This window comes from Grammomys surdaster, unplaced genomic scaffold (genome assembly GCF_004785775.1).
Source record: "Grammomys surdaster isolate TR1022 unplaced genomic scaffold, NIH_TR_1.0 126153, whole genome shotgun sequence".
Lineage (NCBI taxonomy): Eukaryota > Metazoa > Chordata > Mammalia > Rodentia > Muridae > Grammomys > Grammomys surdaster.
The window spans coordinates 646,489-669,007 of NW_021620961.1; the positions used below are offsets into that span (position 1 = coordinate 646,489).

The window sequence follows — 22,519 nt, forward strand, 5'->3', positions numbered from 1 at the left end:
ATACTGGATACATATCCTACAGAAATAAAGCAGACATGCCAGAGACATCCGTGCTTTAGTGTCCATTGCAGCACCACTCCCAATGGACAAGAAATGAAAGAACTTACTTGTCCATCAGCCGATGAGTGAGCAAAGAAAATGTGGTGCATACTCACTTTGGAATACTACTCAGTCATAAAAAAGGAATCTTGTCATTTGTAGAAATATGAACTGGAGATTGTTATATAAGGTGCAATAAGTCAAGCCAGAACAACAAGTACAACATGCTACCACACTTATATGGAATCTGCAAACGTTGGCCACCTAGAAGCTGAGGGTAGGATGGGGAGACACTGGTCTCCAGGTGTTAAGTTACAGTTTTAAAAGGAGCAAAGAGTTCTGGTGTGGGCTGGAGAGATGGCTCAGTGGTTAAGAGCACTCACTGCTCTTCCAGAGGTCCTGAGTTCAATTCCAAGCAACCACATGGTGGCTCACAACCATCTGTAATGGGATCTGATGCCCTTTTCTGGTGTGTCTGAAGACAGCTACAGTGTACTCATATACATAAAATACATTTTAAAAAAAAGAGTTCTGGTGTGCTATTGGTGCCTACAAGCAGCGGCAATATATTGTATTTTTTAAAAGTTACAAGAAAGGATTTTCTTTTTATGATGGAGAAATTTTATTTTAGAAATTTTATGATAGAGAAATGATGTTCAACGGGATAGAAGTGTTTAACCTGCTTTAGACATTGCATAATGCATATATATACATATATACATATGTATGTATGTATATATATATATATGTACATATATATATTGCTTCTTGCTCTTCTGACAGGTACCACTTTTATATTTTTATGTATCAGTTAAAATTAAGTACATAAAATATGCGAACAAAAATCTCTAAATCCTTATATATTTTGCCTACATTGCTCTGTCCATTCAACTTTTTTTTTCCTCTTTTCCTTTCAAATATATGCGCAGAAGAATGCTGCACCAGGCATGATGGTGCTTGTGAGTAGTAACTTGGGAAATGGAGGCAGAGGGATCAGCTACATAGCCACTTCTAGGCCATTCTGGGCTACAGAGAACCCTGCTGTGTGTGTGTGTGTGTGTGTGTGTGTGTGAAGTTTTGCTTTATCCCAGAAGTCTAAGACCAGCCTGAGCAAAACAGTGAGACTACATTTCACAAGTGAATGACTCCACACCCATGCACATAATGGAAGCACTGATTAGCTTTGGTGTGGTTTTTACTTGCTGGGCCATCTTGCCAGCCTAAAGTGGAATCTTAAAACAAAACTCATTTATTTTGTTTTTGAAATGTAGTCTTTCTGTGTTTCACTGGCTGACCCCAAACTCCGAATCCTGTGGCCTCAGCCATTTGAGCTAGCATTAGAGGTATATTTCTGGCTTCTTAGAACCAACCGAGAAGGAACAAGGTCAAGCGTGATCCATGTCAGTTTGGATAAGATACAGTGTTGATTCCCTTACACAAAAAATGAAGGGAACGATGCCTTCCTTCACTGGTTTGTAAAGGTTCAATTAATGTCCATAATTGCTTAGCCTAGTTCCTGGAACATAATAGCTCTCTATAAATACTTCTTGTGCCTTCCCCTTCCTCACTGTTTGATGCTTTTTATTCAATGTTATCATGCAAATTTAGTGTTCCAAAGTGACTCCACAAAAATCACACACTTGGATGGACTATCAAAACAACAAACTGGTAGGTGTGTGCCTTTTTCCTCTCTCTCTCTCTCTCTCTCTCTCTCTCTCTCTCTCTCTCTCTCTCTCTCTCTCTCTCTCTCTTAAGCTATTATTACAGCTTCGTTTCAGTGGCTACTCAGAGTGAGAGGGCCTATGTTTACATTCTTTCTCTTCTTTCATCCTTACTGACATATTTTAACAGTTACTGGCGTTTTGGCCTGTTACAACACCTATGAATCAGAATTGATGATGGTGACAGCTTCCTGCTACCCTAATCTGCCCAGTTCATCCACACTTCTCCACACACGCTCTGCACTCAGCGCCCAGGACAGACTTCTCTGGTCTTTCTTCCCATTACTCCTGTGGATACCTCTTCTTCTCTATCCGTTTTTCTTTTCACAACGATGTGATCCAGACAATCGTGACATTAAGCACCAACAAACGCCAACAACTCGTAAATATTTATCTCCCGTCTAGACATCTTTGCTGAACTCTGGGCTCAGATACAAGTGTCTATTCAGTCTTGCCACTTGAAGACTTAAGACATTCCCAACCCTGTATCTAAATAATGTCTTCTAAGCTTACTCCATCTTTCCCACCCTAGACAGTGACACTCTTAACTGCTGCAGTTGCTCTGGCCAAACTCTGGAAAGTTGTCCTTCATTATTCCACTGATAGGAAAAAACCTCAGTCTTAGTAAGCTTTGTTCGCTCCACTTTCCGAGGTGCGGCTACAACCTGATTGGTTCCGACTCCCGCCAATAAGGTCTGAACACAAAAAGCTCTTGCAGTAGCCTGGGCCTGGCATTCTCTTCTCTCAACAACCCACTGCTGCAGTGGCTCTCTCTGAGAGAGATCATCAGGAAAGGCTTTGCTGGCGGAAGTCCTTATACTGACCCATTTTAGCAAGTATGCGTTAGTGATAGCACAGCACGTTCTCCAGTCATTATTTCAAAGCACCCTTGTCACTGAGTTTGTTTTGCACATCCGTTGAAAAAGAGTGCTTGGAAACAGGAATGTTGTTTTCATAAAATACAGTATATAATAAGCTTCCTGTCTTCTTCTACCACAAACCTAAAACTTTGATGCAGTGATGCAATGTATATAATTTGCATGCGTTCATTTTAATTCACTGGTTCTTAACTCTATTAGAACTTTTCTGTATCAAGGGAGGGGAGGACTGGTACATGCACGTGTGTGCACAGGAGTGTGGAGTACAGAGGTTAACCTTAAATGCTGTTCCTTAGAAGCTGTGAACCATCTTAGAGAGATGGTCTCTCACTGTAACCTGGAGCTCACCAATTCAGCTAGAATGGCCAACCAGTGAGTCTCAGAGATCTTCCTGCCTCTGCCATACTGGGGTTAGGACTACAAGTGAGACTCACCAATCCTGACTTTCTATGTGGGCACTGGGAATCAAACTCAAGTCTTCATGCTTGCATGTAAGCATTTCAGAAACTGAGCCAGCTCTCCAGCCCAGGAGCTCTCCGTAAAAAGTGCTGACTGTCCTCTTTGAAACAAAATATATTGATAACTTATATGTATATGTATATGTATATGTATATGTATATGTATATGTATATGTATATGTATATGTATATATATATATATATATATACTGTGTATATATGTAAAACAACACAGTAGATATTTTAATTAACCAATGCTCATCTATGAGTATACTGGAATATTATATCTTAAAAAGTTATATCTAGGGGGCTGGTGAGATGGCTCAGTGGTTAAGAGCACTGACTGCTCTTCCAGAGGTCATGAGTTCAAATCCCAGCAACCACATGGTGGCTCACAACCATCTGCAATGAGATCTGATGCCCTCTTGTGGGGTGTCTGAAGACAGCTACAGTGTACTTACAATAAATAAATAAAGTTTAAAAAAAAAAAGTTATATCTAGATTCGATCAAGAGGGTCAAAAACACTTCCAAACAAAATTAAGAACCTCATTACTACAGATATTAAAATAGAAATTTGTATGTTTAGCAGGATGAGACCTACAAAATTGCTTAGAGGTTAAATAGTGCAAATTACAGGCTTAGATAATTACACCCTTTTCACTTAGATGAGTCTGCAGTTGGATTTTGGGAAATCATGAGGATTGAAGGGCATATGAGGGGAATTCTTCATTCTGTTACAAGATTGATCCACTAAATGCTAATTAAAATCCCTGTCGTTGCCCAGTAATTCCATAGCATCTACTTATTGAGATAGCAATCAAATAGTTCTAGTAAAAAGTACAATACTCTCTCCTTTTTAAAAATTTAATTATTTTTTAAAGATGGCTGAATTTTTTAATGATTCATTTATTTTCACTTTGCGGGTATGAGTGACCAAGGAAACTGGATCCCCTGGAACTTGAGTTACAGTTGATTGTAGATCCCCATGTGAATGCTAGAAACTGAACCTGCATCCCCTGCAAGTGTGCTTAGCTGCTGAGCCATAGCTTCAGCCCATACATTTATTTATCTGAGAAGTGCACACATGAGTGCTGAATTCACACCACTCCTATCTTCCTCGCCTGTCCAACTGTTTTCCTATGCTCCGCCCTAAAATTCATAATCCTCTTTTCTATTATCATTTGTAGATGTACACACACACACACACACACACACACACACATATATATGCACACACACATATGCACATGTATATATACATATATACTGAGTCTAACATCGTCTGCATGTCTGTGTGTCCAGGGGTAACCCCATGGGAGTGAACAGTCTCTATGGCAGCTTGTTCCTGTAGGAGGCTAGTTCTTCCTCCTCAGCAACCACTGACCACCTGTAGCTCTTCATGTAAGAATGGGATCTGTGGAATTTCCCCTGTCCGTATTACCATGCCAACTGGACAACACTCTCTGTCTCTTGTTGATAGCACCTGATTTTATTCATGAACACACTTTTACCTAGAAAACCTTGAGAGTTTTGTTTTATGAAGTTTTTTTTTTTTTTTACCTACATGGTAATACAGCATGACTTTAAGTTGATTTTTAAAGAGTAAAACCCATCCTTTTTACTATGTTCTATTGGCTCTATTTGTTTTCACAATTACAAAAGACACACTGTAGAGGACACAGGATTTATTTACAACCACTCTTTGTACAGTTTTAGGCTTTTTGACTCTCTTATTTTCTGTCTGACCATTCTGGACTTTTAATCCAAGTCCAATAAGGGATGGCATTTTCAGCTGAGAAAAATGTTAAATAATTTTCATTTATTTAACCAGGATAATTACTGTGTATTTCAATATTTAATTTTTCAAGCATATACTATTATCTTTTTAAATTATATTAAAATCTTTAAGGAAATCTTTGAAAATACATACATATCATTAAATTATACTCTGGGTTTTTCTCCTTTAAAAGATGATACACAGATAGTCATAATAATTAAACTATAATTTTCTGGACCCAAGTTAGAAATCCTGGACACAACACTTTAAAATAGTTCCAAGTACTTTCTTATTTATCCTGTTGCCATAGAAACTAAAGTTGGGACGTGGGAGAATACAAAAGACGTTATGAAATATGACCAAAGGGAATTAGTGAAAAAAGATATCCTTTGTTTCAAAATGCAGTTTGCATCCTTCCCTCAGATAGCACATTGCAGCTTTAAAACTTTGCACATGTATAGACGTAAGAAAATGCAGGGGAGCCAGGGAGATGGTTCATGAGTAAGGGCACAGGGAGATGGTTCATGGGTAAGGGCACAGGGAGATGGTTCATGGGTAAGGGCACTTGCCATATCTTAGTTTGGTCCCAGGAACCCTCACAGTACAAGGAGAGAAGCAATGAATGGAAGTCATGTGTGTGTAAAATCTATATATAAAAATCATTTAACTTTATTTAAGAAAATATTAGTAGGTGACAGGTGGTGCTGCCAGGAGGAGCACACTGGAAAGTGGAGCATGACAGAATGTCCCTCCCCAACCCTTTATGCTCTCTTGATGCTCTTTTGTATCCTTTCTTCCTCTGCTGTTCTTCTGTGAGTTGGGCATGTAGTATCTCTGACTCATTCTGCAAATCTTTCTCTGATTCATCACTTTGTCTGTCCCTCAATTAGATGTCTCTTTCAGATGTGACTGCTTCCTTTTACAAACTAATCTTATCTTCATTGTTAGAGATTAAAGGTGTGTGCTAAGGACAGGTCAGTATTCCAGCTACATCATACTGTAATCCCGGGTGTGTCTGCATTGTGGCTGGATCATATCTTTTGATGTGATCCATTGCCAGAGTAGCCATGTTGTTAAATTAAAATTCCTCTACAAAGACTCAATAAAAAGTTTTTTGAAAAAGAAAATATTAATTTTTTAAATATATATCTTTAATGGCCTCTTTTTCTACTTTCTTTTAATATAAACTGTGATCCTGTTAGATGACATAATTGAATAATAAATCTCTCAAAATATTGGATGTGCTTATATCTGGAAATTCCATTTAGTCAAATATTTCCTACATTAAAATATTTATTGTAGGTTTATGGCTTATGCTTCATTTTAATATTTCTTGGAGATTGATTTGTGAACATAGAAGGCATTTAACTATGCTAAGAGACAGCTAAGGTCCAAACATACTTAGTGCTCAAAAATATTTTAAGGATGCACTAAGATATTTAAACCATTTACCACATTCCTAAGTAGAGTCCTCTATTCCCAGAACAGAACATGAGTCAGCCCTAGGCTGGCCTCTAATTTGTGATCCTCGTGGCATCTGGGACTGCAGAAATGGAACACAATACCTGGCCAATTTTAACCTGCAAGAAACCAATTAAACAGTTGCATTATTTAATATTTCATTTAGTTTCAGTACATTTTCTCCTCCCCAAAGTAAAAATTATTATTTACCATAAATAGATTTTTTTTTACATATTACTTCAGTCTTCGAAACATCTAGAAATTTCCTGTTGCCAATTGCTCCAAATGGAGACTGTACAGCATAACATGCAAACAACTACACAAATACCAAACAGATTTTAGAAACCCTCCTCCTACTTTTTTGCTTCCTTCCAAAAATCTCTTTAATCCATAGCCATTCTGAAAGAGATAGTTTAGAATTTAAAAATAAAATGCATTCATGTATGCACAAAGTAAACTTATATGGTATATTTTCCCACTCAGAAACGTTAAGTTAAATGTTGGAAGTCACTAATCACAATTAGATCAAACTATTATTGCACAAATAAGAAAAAAAACCAAAATGAATTAAAGTAACATTTCTAAGGCCATATCTAGGAATTGCTAGGAGCCAAACAATTCAATCTTGGAATGTTAGTTTTATTTTATTGATATTATATTTTTGAACAAATCTCACATTTATGATTGAGGCATAAAGAGGTCCTTTGTATCCAAAGGAGATATCCAGTGGAGCCATTCCACAATCCATTTAGATTATTAATTTAGTAAAGTATACATGGGCATGTATACATTACAAGCAAAATTCATGAAATCAATGAACTTAAGAAATGAAGGTAATTTGGCCTACTACCCCTGACTCTGAGACAGCCATATCAGAGATGATAGGACTGGTATTGCTCCTAGTAAAAGATGCCCACTGTCCTCTGCAAAGTTGGAAGTCAACATATTGTTGAAATAGAGTTCTATAAAGGCAATGTTTCTCTAGTCACCTCCACAACTGTTGTCTGTTTTCTAATAGTAATGATTCATCAATGATTCCTGTCCTCGTTATAAAAAGTCTACCCACAAGTGCTCTTGCTATGAATTAGATTTTACTATCTTCCAACTAAAGATAAATATTTGAACACAGAAATGGTAAAAGCGAGAGAGACATGACTGCTTATTCAGATCACTAAGGCTCTGAGTATATGTTCTACGAAAAGGCTGGTGCGATGTCGTTTCTACTCTAAATGTGAGATGTAGAGAGGGACTGGACCGAAAGTTGTTCTTCTGGCCACATCCCTTGCTCTTGAATTCACAATGTATTTGGGGAAAGTGGTACCCAGTATGGAAATAGCTTCTGACGTAAATGGCTGGAGAATGTATAGATGTAGCTGACACAGGCTTTAGGCAGCTTCTAATTTGGCAGCTAAAGCCTCGACTTCTTCTATCTTTCCCCATAACCACTATCTTGAAAGCATTTCTAGGACCTTGTGCATCTTCAAGGTTAAAGCAAATGTGTCAAATCGCTCACGTAAAGAACACAAGTGGTGCTCAGGAGGTTGCTCAGTTAGTCAAGCGCTTGCTGTGCGGGCGTGAGGACTTTAGTTCAATCCCGGATCTGTGTGGGAAAGCCAGGCATGGTGGTAGGTTTGTAATGTCAAGACTGAGGATGTGGGGTGGGAAGATCCCACTGGCTTGCAGTCACTATCCAGACTTCCCTGTTAGGTGAGCTCCAGGTCAACTGACAAGCCCGTTCTCAAAAATCAGGGAGGATAGCTCTTGGGTAGTAGCACTCAAAGTTGACCTCTGGTATCTACATGCACATTACACGCAAGTGCACCTATAGGAACACACTCACACAGAGAGAGGGGAAGGGAGAGGGGGGGAGAGAGAAGAGGGGAGGGAGAAGAAAGTGTCCATATGGATCTCAACATTAAATTTTTGAGTATTAATGAATTTGAATGTTAAATGGGTTATACCAGGGAGTATGAATAATTTTAAGTGTGCTTGAGTTTATGTCAAATGTTGGCTGTATGACCCTGTAGATCTCTGTAAGCATTTTTCTTTTGTTGTTCAGAAGAGCTGGAGGGTCGACAAGAAAGGCTCATACAACTTGTCTTCATTTAGCAAACCTATTGGAAATTTTTAGATTTTTGGGGGGAAATAAATCAACTTCACAGTATTCGACTCTTCTTGCTATTGGTGTGTGCATGCCACATGCACCGTCTGGTCGGCAGTTTTACTTTTTGAGGATTAGATATGGAAGCCCCCCTTTCGAAAGCAATGCAGTGAAAAGTCTGGTAGCAAGAGCAACATCTCTAAGCTGACATGCAGTGAGGGCTAATAGCTTTGGTCCTAAACGCAAGACCTTCAAGTTCTATATGATGACATATTTTAAAGGAGTTTCTGAAATAGATGGAATACATTTTTAAAAAATTACTTAAAGATAATTCCTTCCTTCCTTCCTTCCTTCCTTCCTTCCTTTCTTCCTTTTTCTTAAAATATAGACCACCCCAGTGAAGCTTTAGAGGCTAATGTTAGTTTGTTCTTGTTGCTATGATAAATAATCTTAGACTGGGTATTTATAAACAGCAGAATTTTATTATTTATGGTCTGGAATCAGGGAAGTCCAAAACAGAGCGGCAGGCAGATTTGAAGTCTAGGAGTCCTTAAGATGGGCTTAGAAAGCACATCTCTGTTGTCACAGAAAGAGGGAAAAGTGAACAAGGTCCCCCAGGACCATTTCTTTTCTTCCTTCATTTTTTTTCTATCTCTTTTTGCTCTTTCTCCCATCTCCCTCCTCTCCTGTTTCTCTCAGGACTTTTAATGGAGGATGCTAATCCCATTCCCAAAGGCTGTGCCCTCACAACCTGATTATGTCCCAAAGACCTGCCTCTTTTATCACTGTGGCACTGGGATTAGCAATCAATATAAGCATGGGGAAGGGGGATAAAAAGGTGGATATAGTCCTTAAACCACAGAACTTACCACTGGTCAGTTTCTTTTGCCTTTTAAATCAGTCATGAACTCACAGGAACCATGTTACCTACAGAAGACCTCTGCAATCTCAAAGGACTCCATGTTCCAGTAAGCAATTGGGAGGGGTAGAAGTGCCCCTCCTTCTCTCAACAGCTCCAGCTGAAAATTGCTGGGGGAGGAAGAGCCTGGTTTTCTTCAAGTGTGTGGCTCCTGGTAGGGTGTCTATTCTCCAGTAAGCAGCCTCATACTCATGTATACCCAACAATAGTTGAACCCAGTGGGTTATAAAAATAAATTAATACTTAAAAAAGAACAGGGTATAAAGTTAAAAGGAGAATGTGGACAGGGTCCAGGAAGAGTTAGAGGTGGATATGGTCTAGATACATTGTATACAGGTATGAAACTTCCAAATATTAAAAACCAAACAACAGAGCATTTTAAAAGAAATGATGTTTCTAGCTTGTATCTTAAACATTTCTTGTGCGATTTTAAATGAACACTTTCCATACCGGGGACAATAACTCTTTAAGACTTAAATCGTAACATACTGTCCCTCTGTCACTGCTGTTCTGACTTATTCTGTGGTGCATTCTTCTCCTGATGCTCATTCCCACACAGTGAAGAAGGGAAACTCAGTCTGGTCTGTTGTATTTCTGGAGGAGTGTGGTCTTGCTTGGTTTCTTACTTAGATTCAGATATGTAATCTGTTTGGAACTAAGGTGCACTTTCAGGTTCAGATATGTTTTCTCCCCGAATGGCTACCACTTAGTAGGGCAGCACGGATTGAGTATTTCAGCTAGTTTCAGACATGAATACACATATTCACATAACTAATTTCCAAAACACCGTTAGGCTGATTTCTGTCTGTCTGTCTGGACATGCACCAACCTCATAGTGCTTCAATTCTAGACATTGTACAGCTTGCTGCAATAACGACTGTCAATCACCATTTTATTTCTGCTCTTGGTTATTTACTTTCATTATTCTATTCACCAGTTCTTATTCTACATATGTTTTTATAATTAACATGACATGTTAATATAGAAATATATATATATATATATATACTCATAATCCAAAGTTTATGTTGGGTCATGCCCTTTTGTAATAATAATATTTGAAAATTATTGCCCCAGATAGTGCTTCATTTACTCCTAAGCATTCTAAGACCCTCAGACAGTTATGGGTACATCAAAGGCAGAGAGATTCAGGATGTACCTAATCTTGGTGTTTGGGAGATAACAATACCCTCCAAGGGGGTTCATGAGTCAGATGGATCAGAGGACTTTTTTTTTCCTTGCTAAGGAGCAGGTTGATACCAGAATATGTTAGGAATATTTGGCAAGAATGCCTAACAACATCACTAAGGATTTGGAAACAAAGGCCACTTTATCAGGCTTAGCTTTCATCCCTTTAAATAATCTCTTGTCAATTATGGGACACAGACTCTGGTAATCCTAATTAAGTAGCAAAGAGATTTGACCCGAAGAGAAAAGTCTGAGTCCCATGTTCCAATGAGTATATTTCCGCCTGCCCAGCATCCTTTGTTTACTTTTGGGCAACTCCACCGAGATATACTGTTGGATTCATCAGAGTTTGTAGCCAGAACTAACCAACACAGTGAATATATTCCTTTCTAGCTGTAGGAAGGTGTGATGGAGAGTCTTCATTGTTAACGAGCTTAGAATTAGAAACACCTAAGGCTCTGGTGAGAGTCTGTCTGGGGGGAGGCATTTCCAGAGAGCATTATTGAAGACAAAGACCTATCTTGAATATAGTTGGCACCATTCCATTGGTTACAGGCCTGGGCAGAATAAAAGGGAAGAAAAAAGAAAGCCAAGAACCATTAGCATTGCCCTGTCTCTTTTTTCTGGTCCACCACAATCTGAGCTATCAGGGTTTATTGATTTAATCTGTGTCTTAGGATTTTTATCAGGTAAAGGTCATATAATTTTATGATGCAAAAAAACAAACTCCAGTTTACATATTTTTATTTAGCTAAGGATTAAAACATCTGATAACATAAATACATGCTAATAGAAGTCTCACACACACACACACCCCTTACCTGTTCTGGAATCATTATGAGCCCAACTGAAATATCTCACAGCTCCAAATACATGTATCCAGTATATTATTATTATTATTATTATATAAATGGCTACAAATGGCTGCAGGTTTAGGTTTGAGAGAGAGAGAGAGAGAGAGAGAGAGAGAGAGAGAGAGAGAGAGAGAGAGAGAGAGAGAGAGAGAGACACTTGAGTCAGAGTTCATTCCTTTTGAGTCATGTCTGCTGCTACTCAGAACCCATCCCTATTTTAAAATACCTCTAGAGCAGTTTTCTAAAAACGTAAACACCAGCCTCCCTTTCAAAATTAGTACTTCTCCTGCAGCTCGCCACGTTCTCTTTTTACTTGTGGTCATTACTTCTTGTCTGGTCTCTTTAAATAGCAGCTGTTTGCCCTTGTCTGTGAATCTTAGCTGTAGCCCGGGCGCTCTCTGGGTCTGGCATACAGCCTCTTCCCCGGACTTTCTAATTGGATCTAGGTTGGCATTTTTCCCTCCTCAGCTTCGGTCACTGGTTTGGAAGTCTCCTTCCCTACATTGTGTTAATTACTCTCTGCCGTTATTTGGTTTTGTGAGCGGATTGCTTCTGTTGCATTTTGGCCTAAAAATTGTCAAGGCTTCTCTACGGCATTATCGTTAGTTCCAAGCGTGAGGCCTAACTTTGCATAGGGGCTTCGATGATAACCAGAAGAACCTTTAGTAGGAAGGACAGAGCACTCATGTATTTATTCTACCATCCCATACAGTATAATTTTACTTGCTGGTGGACACAAAGCAGCAAACTTTGATCTTAACTCCGTTTTGAGACACGGTCTCAGTAGACAGCCCCAACTGGCATGGAATTCCTTACGTGGCCCAAACTGGCGTAGAACTGATGGCAACTTATTTGTGTCTGTGTGCAGCACCTTGCTTGTCTTTTTCCTTTGTGAACAAACTACATAAATGTATTCATATTTCACTGGAATTGTCTTCTATTTCCTGAAACTGTATGCAAGAACTTAAGAGCTATTACCTGTATGTCACACAGCAGAAATCAGATGCTACAAAGGAGGCCTTTGCAGGCTATGTGGCTTTACTACACATATATGTTATTTTTACATACGTATTATATAAGTAAATACATTATTAAGTTTTATTTTTTGTTTGTTTTGTATGTAGTAAATGTTTTGTGGGTCCTCACGTTGGGAAGAAGTTACGAGAACAGATCAAACAGTTCAGCAGACTTGAGAGCAAGCAAACTGGACACTCCAAGCAAGAAGGAGACTAGAAGTGGTGCCTTCACACTGTACGGGCTGAACCCTGCTTTGTCTGAAAGGCTTGGCACCAGAAGTGTTTTGGTTTCTAGAAAATTTGCACAGACATAATGAGATATCTTAGGGAAAGGATCCAACACTCAATATAACATCTGTCTATTTCGTGTGCACCTTGTGACCTGAAGGTAATTTATACACTGTTTTCATTGTACCCATGTCTCCTGTAGAATTTTCAACTTCTGGCATTAAGCCAGCACTCAAAAAGTTACAGAATTTTGAGCACTGAAAAATTTCATATCAAGGAGTTCAGTGTGTAAAAGACAAATTGTCAAAAAAAAAAAAAAAACCAAGACAGATAAATTGTCTCTCTTGAAAAGGCCAGTGTTGGTATCTAAAACAAAACATAAAATCTTATACAACTAATTAAAAGTTGGGTGATGATGATGACTATGACAGAGACACAGAGAGAGAGAGACAGACAGAGACAGAGAGAGATAGAGAGACAGAGAGACAGAGAAACAGAGATTTCAATAAAGAGCCAAATTTCCTGTCGGTTAAGGTCACAAGGATTCTTGCTCAAAACTTGTAGCCAAGACACTGACCAGCTAAGCATGTATTCTTGAATACCTCACACTCACAGCACTGGGCCAGTGTGGTCCTTTATTTAGGTGCTCATAAACTGTGGGAACAGTCCAAACCACAGAACACTTCCTACTCACTCACTGGCCCATCCAAAGGCTGCAGTTTGGTGACTTGCTTGCCCACTGAGTGAAACAGACATTTATTTATCCATTAAATATCTATTTAAACAGGTGGATATTTATATTCTCTCTCTCTCTCGTGTGTGTGTGCGCGTGAGAGAGAGAGAGAGAGAGAGAGAGAGAGAGAGAGAGAGAGAGAGAAATGAGAGAGAATGAGAGAGAGAGAATGAGAGAGAGAGAGAGAGAATGAGAGAGAGAGAGGGAGAGGGAGAGGGAGAGGGAGAGGGAGAGGGAGAGGGAGAGGGAGAGAGAGAGAGAGAGAGAGAGAGAGAGAGAGAGAGAGAGACTATATATAAAACAAAATAACCTTCCTAAGGGTGACAACTCAGGGACTTTTAGAAACAAATAAATGCTGAAGAATGATAGACCAAGGGGTGAGAAAGGGAACAAAATTGAAGAAGGTAAATAGTAACCAAAGAGCTAATGCTTCATATTCAAGGTGAACCAACAGGAAGTTGGACACACCTATGGCAGACATTACTTTTAAAACTCCTTAGGGGCTCAATAAATTGATCACTGGTAGACTTAATGCTTTTCATGTCCCAGGTACTAGGTTTAATGCCTACAGAAGGAAAGGGATGGGGAGGGTAGGGGAAGGGGAGAGGAGAGACGGAAGGGGAGGGGTAGGGAAAGGGAGATAAGAGAGAGGAGAACCATAAAGATCCAAGTGTAATTTGTCCAGTCCCTCATTAGATTTAAGTACATTTCAAATATAAGACAATTCTCTGTGGGCATATAAATTGTGTAATTAAGTATGTGCATATTTTAATAAACAATTATGAACTAATTATAGAAGTAATTGCCAACATGATTGTCACCCCTACCTGTGTGTACCCCATATACCACCCAGTATGCCCTCTTCTAAATGTAACTTTAACTGATTACCTGTGTATAATACCTGTATAAATTACCCGTCTGGATGGCAGCTCCAATTTCCTAACTGTGTCAACACACTTATTTCTCCCCCCAACTGCTACACATTTAATTCTCCGCCAACTGCTATAAGATCAACATCATCATAGGGATTATCACCATCACTAATGAGTAATCTGACAGAGAAATTAAATAGTTGGTACCAGGGCACCTAGCTGGGGAGTAGAACAGAGTTCAACATCACAGAACATTTTGTGGTCCTTTAACATTTATTTATTATTGTATAGGGGTGCATGTGGTGGTCAGAAGCAACCTTTAGAGGTTAACTTTCTCTACAGCATCATAGGTCCTGGGGATCAAGCTCAAGGCATCAGACTTGGCAACAGATGCCTTTATTGACTGAGCCATCGCTCTGGCCCATAGTACACGTTCTTTACCACTGTACCACACAGTCAAATGCAAAGCAAGAATATAGCTTTAAATTTCTATAAATGACAGTCTACAGCTGAAAGTTATGCTTCCCCTTAGAAGAGGTTCTTGACCATGACACTGACCACACCTCAGCAGTACATATATGCCCATCTTATCATTCTCCCAACCTATAGATGTTACTTCACACTGGAAGTAAGAAGTAAGGCTATGATGGACATGAAGTTGCTAGTCAGTTGACTTTGAAACGACTGCAGTAGCCTGAATTACTCAGGTGAACCAGACAAAAGAATGGGACCCACAGAGGCAGCTGCTTGCCATTGGTGCTGGCTTTGAAAATAGATGGGTAGGCCCCGTGGCAGCTTCTAAAAGCTGGACAAGGCTGAGAAACAAATTCTCTATTGTGACTCCCAGAAGAATTAACGCTTATTGATAAATTGGTTTTCTCCCAGTGAGGTCTATTTCAGACTTCTGGAATGTTAACATGGTGGATGAGTGTTGTATTGTGGTGGCCTTTATTGTCATAGCAATAGACAACTTATCATTTGGGTTAGTTTTCTGAATCCTGCACTTGAGCCCAATAAGGCCTTCCAAGAAAGCAGTACTCAGTTTTTAAGACTTCCTTTCCTAGCTTTGTCAAAGGAAACACCTGAGCCAGTCCAAATTCCACTTCTCTAAATTCATCCTCACCTTCCTGTAGGAGTCCTGAAGAATGGACTCAGCAATCTACCACTGACACTGTGTGATGAGACAAACAGCCAGGTAGCCAGACAGACAAACAAAAGTATTTGATAATACAACCTCAACAGATCCCTGGCAGTCCTTGACTTAAAAAAAAAAAAGACGGCAGCTTTTGTCTATTTCTCTGCTGACAAGCCCCTTGGGAATAATCCAGCACAAAGGAAGGTGTGGGTGGTCCACATCCACATGCTCCATGGACTCCTGCAGAGTCCTGTTTGGCCATGTAAAGGATGGACTTGCATGGTTCCTGCCCCTGGAACAGAGCCAGCAGGGTGTGAGCCTATACAATTGTCGATTGTTGCTGTGGGTATAAGGTTTGTCTGTATAATAATGTACATATTTTCATGTTCCTCCTTTGAGGAATGTCCTCTCCACTCAGCCATGAGTCTGGGAGGTGAGGGTATGTCTAATATCTCAGCCAAAATGGTAGAATGGTGTGACCTTCAGGACAGCCCTTAAGGCTGTGGGAAAGGACTCTGAAAACATGAGCTCAAAAATATATAACGCCTCAACTATGCAAAATACAAGAATGTAATATGAATTATACAAGGAATTTCAGAGACCTAAAGGCATAGAGGCAGCTGCACTATGAGCCAACTTGTCAGAAAAGAGCTGATAAAGAGTGATTATCACAGGGCAAGATCCTACCCAGCTAAATGTTTTTGATTATGCTTACAAAGGCAGGCAGATTCATGATTTCAAGGTCAGCCTGGGACAGAGGCAGTTTAGGTCCAGGCCCAGGCATGGTAGGAATGATAATTTTGAGGCAGGGTCCCACCCAGCTATCTTATTGTCTGTGATTGTGCTTGCTGTCTCTTTATAAGAATTAATGGGCTGAGGTTTATAAGAATTAAGGATGGTGATTCATGGGATAATCAAAAAGGGAATCTGGGGTAATGACTGAATTGATATGTAAATAAAAGACTGGGCTTTTGGTCTGCAAGTTATGAGCTATCCAGAGAGCTTTTAGGGGAAAAAAAAGTAGTTTGGAGCAGAGAACTCTCTGAAGATGAAGATCTCCACAGAAAGTGGAACACAGAGAGCTATCTAGAAAGCTGTCTCAAGCAGAAGGTCATCAGCTTGTAACCCACAATTTGACTTCCAGTTATTTGTTTCACTGCTCCCAAACACCCCTTCCTCAGAACCCTTCTCCAAGCCAAGGCTGGTTCTTGGCAGACTTCGTCCCTCATGCATAGGCGAAAGGATAAATGAGAGTTCTTGGCCAATGAAAACTCACTTTTCTGTTTAAGGCTGGAACTTTTGGTTGAGACTTCTTGAAATCCAGTATCTGACATTGTCTTTAAATGGTTGTCAGCTCCACCAACAAACTCTCATTTTTGACCTTTATGTACTTTAGATAATTGAGACTGTACCAGCTCAAATAATTCCCTTCAGCCAGCTGACTGTGACGTTTGTCCGTGACAGTGTTTACAAAAGGCAGAAGTTTCCTGTCAGTGATCCTCCTGGAGTCTATGATGCTATGAAGGATCCAGACCTTTCTTTCCTACCACACCCCTGATTACTTTATGAGAAATTACAGACTCGGGCCAAGTAGCTGGGTAGGAATCCAATCCACATCTGAAAACCCAGCTGCAACTAGTCTGTTAAGTGGCAGGAAGTGCTCTCCAAGAGATCGAAATATTCATGAGAGCCCCATTCCCAATACCGAACACTCATTCCTCCTGTTTCTTAGAAATAACAGCCTATCACTTTACAGAAATGTGACACTTCATCTACTCAGCCTAAAGTTGGTGCTTTGTGATTTACAGGATTATCATTCATTCACTCCGTCCATCATGTCTGTCTTTCCTATGCCATCCCCATCCCATTCTGTAGTCTGAATGTGTCTACCGAAATCATGTGGAACCCAGATTACCAACATGATAGATGGCATTACGACATGGGACTGTTGGAAAGGGATTAGGTCATAAAGGGAGCCCTTGCAGAGGACATTAGAGCCCTTATATAACAGGTCCCCAGAGAGCTGCCCTGCCCCTACTACAACATGAGGATGCCATGAGGACCCATACATGAACCAGATCCTGGGCCTCCATCAGACATTGAACATGCTTTTTTATCTTGATTGTGAACTTTCAGAATCTATAACTGTAAGAGAAAAACATCTTTTAAAAAATAAACTACCTAGTTCATGATATTTTGTCATAACAGGCTTCATGGACTCAGAAGTCATCTGATCATCAGATATACACTCACGTCTACTGAGAATCAGGTGCTTTGTTCAGTCACGGGAATAGGAATGGCAGTGAAAGATCAAAACAGTTTGGCCTCACTGGAGAAGGAAAGATAGTATAACTGTTTATAGCTTGGATGAGTATTCTCCAAAGACTACACATTAAAGGCTTGGTCCCTGGCCTGTGGTACTATTGGGAAATGGTAAAACCTTTAAGACTATTGAGAAATGGTAAAACATTTAAGAGGTGAGGCTACCGGCGTGCTACCTATCACTGGCAGTGTGCTCTTGGGAAATAGAGAACTGTATTCCTTCCTCTCTTTGGGTTCCTTGTTGGGACCAGAACTCTGTTCTTCATGTTCCCTAGTGTCAGCACAGCCACAAAAGCAAAGGCCAGACATAGACTGAAATCTATGGAAGTGGGAGGCAAAACAAACCTTGTTCTTTCTAATACGATCACCCTGGATACTTTGTTACAGTAGCTGATAGGGGACCAAATACATCAACTAAATACAAAGGCAATTGTCCGTAGTTCAATAACTCATACTTTAAAAACAAAAACCACAACAAAAAATTTCCTAGATTACTTACTGTGAAAGACACTAGAAACTGACAGATGTAGAAAGAAAGTGATAAGCAGGATATTCTAAGTATACATGGTTGGGTTGGGACAAAGGAACAGTACAGCTGTATTTGAGAAGAATATTAAAAAGATGAGTGTGAGAGGGCTGGAGAGATGGCTCATCAGTTAAGAGCACTGACTGCTCTTCCAGAGGTCCTGAGTTCAATTCCCAGCAACCACATGGTGGCTCACAACCATCTGTAATGGCATCCGATGCCCTCTTCTGGTGTGTCTGAAGTCAGCGACAGTGTACCCTCATACAGGAAATAGATAAATCTTTTTTTAAAATTATTAAAAATTAGTTGTATATTTATTAATATAATAAAATTAGTTATATATTTATTAATAAGCTCAGGCTGATATTAAAATAAGTGACTACAGAAGTGTGTAAATAAGTTTGAGAAGACACATTTCTGATGCATACAAGTCTGAAATAATTTATGAAGAAATCTTACCCTGAAGAAAATGAAATATATTCCTTTGTGTGTGTATATATGTGGTCCATGTATGTGTGTGTGTGTGTGTGTGTGTGTGTGCACATGCTCATGCATGTTTGTTCATGTAACGTAAGTACTGATTTCTACCCCTTACTTTCGACCTCTGAGACTCTCTGTTAGCCTCATTCCTTGATTGTTTTTGGAGATAGCCTCACTGTAATCCAGGCTGTTCTTGACTCCTTTGTGGCCTTGAATGATCTTTCTGCCTCCTGCTTGACTGCTAAGATTATAGTCATGTATCACCAACCGAGCCTCTGTCTGTTAATGTGAGCTGCAAATACTGACTTTCCTTTAAAAAGTACGGTAGGGAATTGAGGACAAAACAGTAGGGAGCCGGTGGAGAAAGCTGACACACACTGCCTCCACCAGGCAATGAAGGCTAAAATCGTGGTGATGAAGCAAGTTCCTGGATTATGAGAGGATGAATATGGCTTTTCTCTCTTTTCGTTCTTCCTCCAAAAGTCCTATAACATCATCTAACCACTAATGACGTATCTGAGATATATCAGTTGAAGGAAATTTAACACAGCACCTGTCAAGGTCTTAAAAAACAGAGGGTATCTGAAATACTGCTGCAGCCAAGAGCATAAATAAACAGGATCATTGAGCCCACTGTGGAATCCCAGGACAGAAAAAGACACTCCATAAGAATGAGAGAGATCTAAGGAGAGTATCCCATACGACCCTATATAACAGGACAGTAATGGTGGCAACTGGGTATGGGGCACACGGGGACTTTCTATGATAATGTCCCTTTTCTTTAAATTTGATTTTTTTTTAAGTTTTACATATATTAAAGGGAAAGAAAACACTCTTGAAATGGCAGACTTTCTGGCACTGGGGGGAACAGAATGGGAAAGATCCCACACTGCTTCCTAAGTTATTCCTTACAGGTACCACAGTTAGTGGAGCCCACAGATAACCTAGAATTCAAAGAACTCGTTCTACATATCCAGTAAATCTTTGCTTGCTACTGAACTGACTATGCTTGATTGACCAGCAGCGTCTATTGTTTGTATTTTGATGACTGAATGGGAACAACAGAGGAAAACTATTTTTTTAAAATGAACAATTTTACACCACAGTCACACTCCTATTAACGTGAGACTCAAGAACTCAGAGGAACACACAACCTTTAACTTTCTTTCTTTTTTCTTTTTTTTAGTTAGGCTTCCTCCAGATTCCAGCTTCGTTGCTGATTTTCATACTGATTACACTACCTCTCAACCCCCGAGTGTTCTCTTTGCTACAAGCTGGTATTTCAGAATGCATAAAGATTTCATTGTGAATCTTCAACTTCCTGGCTTGATATATACCTCTCCTTGAGTCAGCAGGCACCCTGTTTGAGCTCTGAGGGACAAATCCTCCTATCACTTTGGCCGTAGGCTAAGGGAGTCTGAGAAAAAGCTTTAGTGTTAGTGTTAAGACATTCATCAGGCAGAATAATTTAACTACTATAAGTACTGTGACTAGAACTTGAACGTCAACAATAACACATTTACCCCTCCCCCAAAGAAAAAAAAACAGAACAAAAGGTAACGGGGGTGGGGGAGTGTGTTTATCATCATCATCAACAACAATCACAACAAAGACTTCATGGGTTAAAAATCGATCGTAATTTTCTATTTTTTTTCCTAAAAAGTTACCGTGAAGAAAACAAAATCAAATTTCAAATCACATTAGCCCAGTATCCGCGCAAATCCTCTTTAAAAGCACCCAGTGAAACTGGCTTTGGGACGCCTCGTCAGCTACGCCAGCTGCCAGATCGCTCATTCATCCCCTGAGCCTTTCTAACAATCCTAACAGTCCTGCTGCCTGGACATCCCCCCGAGGACATGGCAGCTGGCTGGAGTGGACAGACAAGACTTCTCTAACTAGGTTTTGCAGGCGTAAAGGCGAAAAGCTACTGTGGCTCAGCGAACTTCCCCCACTATTGGCTCTAAAGTGCTCCACCAGCACCTTGCCTGGGCAGCTGGGACTGTGCCACTGATCCTTCAGCCACTGCTACTTAAGAATGGCCTTGGCCAACCCCGGATGCCATCTTTCTTGAGCTCTTCGCATCTTGAATACTTGGAGAGTTTTGCATTCTGATCACGTCCCTGTGTCTTTGAAAACTTCCTCCGACTTTGCAAGCAGAGGAGAATCGTCTATTTTGTCCAACTCCTAACTGCATAAAATCCAACACTATTTACAAGACACTCAGGACTTCAGTCTCCCCTCCCAGAGACTGCCCTCATCCAGATCACCCTTGGTGCTCTCAGACTGCAAAACCTGGTGCCCCGAGACAGACCCCTAGCCCTGAGCGCCATGCCTGAAGGCAAGGGTCGCGGAGGCTGGGATAGCGAGACGCGAGGGTGGGGAGGACTGGGTCGCGGGGTGGAGTTACCCCAGAGACTTACAGTCCAGGGCGACCATCAAGTAGTGCAGCAGCAGCAGCATCAGGAGGCCTTGGGGGCTCCTCGCCATCTACGCGGGCGCCAGCTGGCTGCCTAGCCGAGGGTCCCCCCCGCAGGAGCGCGACAGGCAGCCGAGTCCCCCAGCACTTCGCGTGGCGGCAGAGCAGAGGAGGTCCCTGAGAGGTGGAAGCAGAGGGGCGGGTCCTGTCGCGATGTCAGTCTCTTTGGTCAGGGGTGTCTCCACCAGCTGTCGTGGGGCAGGTCCTCTGGCCTTAGGACGTGGTGTCTGGAACGGTCCTTCTTTTGAAGGGTGGAAGTGGGTTGAGGGGAGGGCGTGGACGCGGGACGCGGTGTCCGCAGGGTCCTAAGCGAGGGGCGGCAGAGGACTGGCTTCTGGAGAGAGAGCCTTGCAGGTCCGCCCCTGTCCCCAGGCTGATCCGCTTTGTGTCTAGTCCCGCGCGCTGGGCTGCCAGCTGTCCCCAGGGCGAGGAACCGGGGGCGGGAGAAGCCAAGTGGGATGGGCAGGGTGGGGTGTGTGTGTGGGGGGGGAGTGGTGGTGGCTCGGTCTGTCTCGCCACGTCTCTTTCCTTCTCTTGGCGGAAAAAAAAAACTTCCTTTTCAGTGTTTTGCCCAGTGTGGGAGATTTTTGGAAATTTTCTACCTAGCGGACAAAACCGCTGGAAAAGCGCCCTTAAAGTATAGGGATGTGAGCTCAGCCCCTGACTCTAGAAAGGAGGTAAAACCACAGCTATCACACTGCTGCAAGTCAGGTCCCAGATTTTATTATCAGTCTTAGCCTCTTCTTGGTTCAAGTCCGTCCTCCACACCCCCCACTTAGAGAGTTAAGGTGTGTTCTGGGTTCTAGGCTTCCTCGTTGTCATCTGGAAGTTGGTCTAACGGTGTGAAATATTTATCTTGTTTCTTTCCCGTTATGTAACGGCCGCCTGTGGAGTTTTCCACATGTTAAAACTCTACAGCTGCCCTTTTGTCAGGTTTATTTTTGGTCTCCTGTGCTTTTAAAAGGGAAATCCATTATGAATGCTTCAGTACGTGCTTTAAAATTGACCCGCACTTCGGAAGCACGCACTTGTAAAGGCGATTTTCACTTTTCCTCTCCAGAACTGATGTCTGGGGCATTCAAGAAAATTGACCCGTCTGTGTAAAGGTCGTTTTTCAGGTGGAGACATTTTTTTTTAAAAAAAAAATATATATAGCTTTAAATAAGGCTAAATAATGAATAACGACGTATAGAGGATGGCTGATTTAGTGGTGGACCACTTACAAAGAATTGAGCCAGCCTTGCGGACAAAGGCTTAAGATATACTTAGATATGCAGAGCTGTGAGGAATGAGGCATCCTCACTGTTGCCCAGGCAACAGTGATGAGAGCTTTG

At 40.9% G+C, this 22,519-nt stretch overlaps 1 protein-coding gene across 1 annotated transcript in view; it reads right to left on the minus strand.

Annotated features, from left to right (window-relative positions):
• Jam2 (junctional adhesion molecule 2) overlaps positions 1-21,234 on the minus strand; it is a 51,606-nt gene extending 30,372 nt beyond the window's left edge. The window contains exon 1 of the mRNA XM_028757236.1: positions 21,130-21,234. Within this exon, the coding sequence (XP_028613069.1) occupies positions 21,130-21,196 (67 nt within the window). The 5' untranslated portion in view covers positions 21,197-21,234. The remainder of the gene's footprint in view (positions 1-21,129) is intronic.
• Positions 21,235-22,519: the final 1,285 nt, after the last annotated feature.